This window comes from Crocodylus porosus, unplaced genomic scaffold (assembly GCF_001723895.1).
Source record: "Crocodylus porosus isolate Cpor-Errol unplaced genomic scaffold, CroPor_comp1, whole genome shotgun sequence".
Classification (NCBI taxonomy): Eukaryota; Metazoa; Chordata; order Crocodylia; family Crocodylidae; genus Crocodylus; species Crocodylus porosus.
Genome location: NW_017728940.1, coordinates 1,121,058 through 1,123,885, shown reverse-complemented (window position 1 = coordinate 1,123,885; position 2,828 = coordinate 1,121,058). Strand labels below are relative to the sequence as shown.

The 2,828-nt window shown below is 55.2% G+C and overlaps 1 protein-coding gene across 1 annotated transcript in view; it reads left to right on the top strand.

Annotated features, from left to right (window-relative positions):
- Window positions 1-1,441: 1,441 nt before the first annotated feature.
- Window positions 1,442-2,828, top strand: part of SF3A3 (splicing factor 3a subunit 3) — an 11,859-nt gene continuing 10,472 nt past the window's right edge. The window contains exons 1-2 of the mRNA XM_019547920.1: window positions 1,442-1,567; window positions 1,951-1,998. Of these exons, the coding sequence (XP_019403465.1) occupies window positions 1,472-1,567; window positions 1,951-1,998 (144 nt within the window). The 5' untranslated portion in view covers window positions 1,442-1,471. The remainder of the gene's footprint in view (window positions 1,568-1,950; window positions 1,999-2,828) is intronic.

Sequence of the window (2,828 nt, the reverse complement as noted above, 5' to 3'; positions counted from 1 at the left end):
TGCCACAGTTTCCATCACCTCTTTGTTAGGGTTTTCCAGTAACCACCTTTGCGCTTTAGCACATCCCGCCGGCTACGCAGGGGCAGCGCTGCCCTAAACCATGCTGCTCCCTCAGATCCCTCCTTAAAGCTGTTCCAGCCATGCTGCTTACAGAAGAGCTGGCGCTGGCTAGCGACCAGTGCGCTGGGACGGCTGTTTTGCCTGCTGAGCAGTGTCACTGCACTGATCCTTTGAGCTCCCAGGGTCTGTTTGCTGCAGCTCCCTGCTCTCTTCCGTCTGTCATTGTAGCATGGAAAATCCCTGGGGCAGAACCTGGGCCAGCAGCTCTGCGCTCATCCCTTCTCCAGTGCCGCTCACCCAAGCATTTGCATCCAGGCCTGAGCATCGCGCGCCCAGTGTAAAATGGTGAGTCGCCACACGCTCGGGGCAGCCACGTTACCCATCGGCAAGCGCAGGGACTCATGTGCCTTCGCCTGACTCCAGCCGGTGGCAGCACAGCAAACCACTCGAGATTCAGCTTCAAACACGGGGGCTGGCACCACTGCTTTTAAAAAAAAAAACACATTATTTGTTAATGAATCCAACTGATCAAATCAGAGATTTAACATTTAAAGATGCATCCAAGCTCCTAAAATACACATAAGGAGAGGTGTTGATCGCCACGCGCAGCGCTGCCATCGCCCCAGTCAGCATCTGCAGACACCATGGCTCCGCATCCTTTCGGTCTCTGCGCGTCGCTTCGTGTTTCTGGCTGTGATTTGTGGTTCTCCGTTCCTAGGTCGTTCCCGCCCCCCAACTCTGCATCGTACGCTCTCGTTATCGTTTGCTCCTCTTTTACATTTTACACTTATCCCAGGTTTCTCTGCAAGTCCAAGCTCGTGGACCGGGCATGTCAAGGTTCAAACACGTTTCTCAGACGTTCTGGGCTGAAGCCACGCTCTTTTTCAGCAAATTCCCCAAATTTTAAAAAATTCCAAGAATTCCCCCGGTTTTGTAAGAGGGCCGGGCCGAGTCGTGGACAATGGTGGAGGCGGCAGACGTCTTGCCTCGCTGGACCTGGGCACTGAACCTACGCACACCCATGCACATGTGCTGACTTGTGCACACCCACACACATTCATGCACACACATTCACATGTGCCCAAACAGGATTATGTGTGGGCACACGTGTGTCCCACCCACACGTTCACATGTGTGCACACCTGGCGGGTTTAGAGACGAGCCCCCGGGGAAGAGGAGGTGCGGCTCTCTTCGCGGCGGAACCTCCGTGCCAGCAGCAGTTTCCGTCCGGACGCAATAGGACACCCCACACACACACGACTTCCGGCCGGCGCACCGGAAGTGGGAGGAGGGCGATAAACTCGGGGCATCTGGAAAGGAGGCGGAAGTGGCGTAGTTCGGCTTCCGGGCGGCGGGAGGGGAAAGCGGAAGTGGCCCGGGCGGTTTCCGGGCGGGCGGCGGGAGGGCCAAGATGGAGACGATTCTGGAGCAGCAGAGGCGCTACCATGAGGAGAAGGAGCGGCTCATGGACGTCATGGTCAAGGAGATGCTCACCAAGAAGTCCACGGTGCGCGGGGTCGGGGCGTCATTTGCGTGTGTGTCAAGGGGGGAGGTCAACGGGTGGTGTGCGTGCGTGTCTGTGGATCCGGTATTTGTGTATAGGGTGTGCGCGCGTGTGTGTCAAGGGGGGGTGTCTGTGGATGGGGGTGTATATGGTGTGCATGCATGTGTGCGTGTCGAGAGGGGTGTGTGTATGGTGTGCGTGGGTGCATGTGTGTCAAGGGGGGTGTCTGGTGGGGGGGGTGTACACACATCTCTGCCATGTCTCTCTGCTGGCGGTGCGCAGGGTGTTTGCGAGTGCATGCGTGTGCCTAGCTGCGTCTCCTAGCCAGGGGTGAAGCTGCGTCAGCATCTCTCCCTCTGTCTTTCTCTTTCTATCCCTGGCTGCAGTTACGGGACCAGATTAACTCGGATCACCGCACACGCGCGATGCAGGACGTGAGTACCGCTGCCCCGTCCTGATGCCTATAGGCCGGCCTGGCAGGGGTGGGGGTTGGACGCGGTGCAGGTACATTGTGGGATGCTTGAAAAACTACCCAGAGCTGTCTGAAGGGGGGTACGGGACACACGGTGAAAGGGTAACGTCCCGCTGTGCGTTGCGGGCAGCCCGTAGAGTCCAGCTGTGTGCTGTTATACAACCGACCACGATGGCACTTAAACACCTAGACGTCTCTTTTTCTGAGTGTAAATGGAAAAGGACTTGTGCTCTTCTTGCCCATGTTCTGTGTAAGGCCCCAATGTCGGTTTCCCTTTATTCTCGTGAGGGTGCTAAAGCATTTTGTTTACATGGGTTTGGGCAAATGGGGCATGGGCTACATGCATTTACTTCTAGCCCCAAGACTTGTAGGGATGCTTTAAGTTTTGCATGAAATAGAGTAAAAGGATGGGAAAGGATCTGTAAGATCATTGAGTCCGGTCCTCTGCCTTGGACAGGAGGTAATTGGGCTCAAACAAGCTCAACCAGATGTTATTTACATAAATATTTACATTGTAGCCCGTTACTGATAAGTTGACTTAAAGGGAAGAGCACAAAATGACTTGGAAACATGATGCTGTTCCTGGAAGCACCTTCAGCAGCTAAATGGACCAGTGTTGCTTTTATTGCTTGTTAATGTCAGCACAGACATTGCTTGTCAGCACGGAGGCGGAAAAGGATCTTGGAGTCGTCATTGACTCCAAGATGAACATGGGCCGGCTGTGTGGGGACGCGGTCAGGAAGGCCAACCGCACCTTGTCGTGCATCCACAGATGCATCTCGAGCAGGTCCA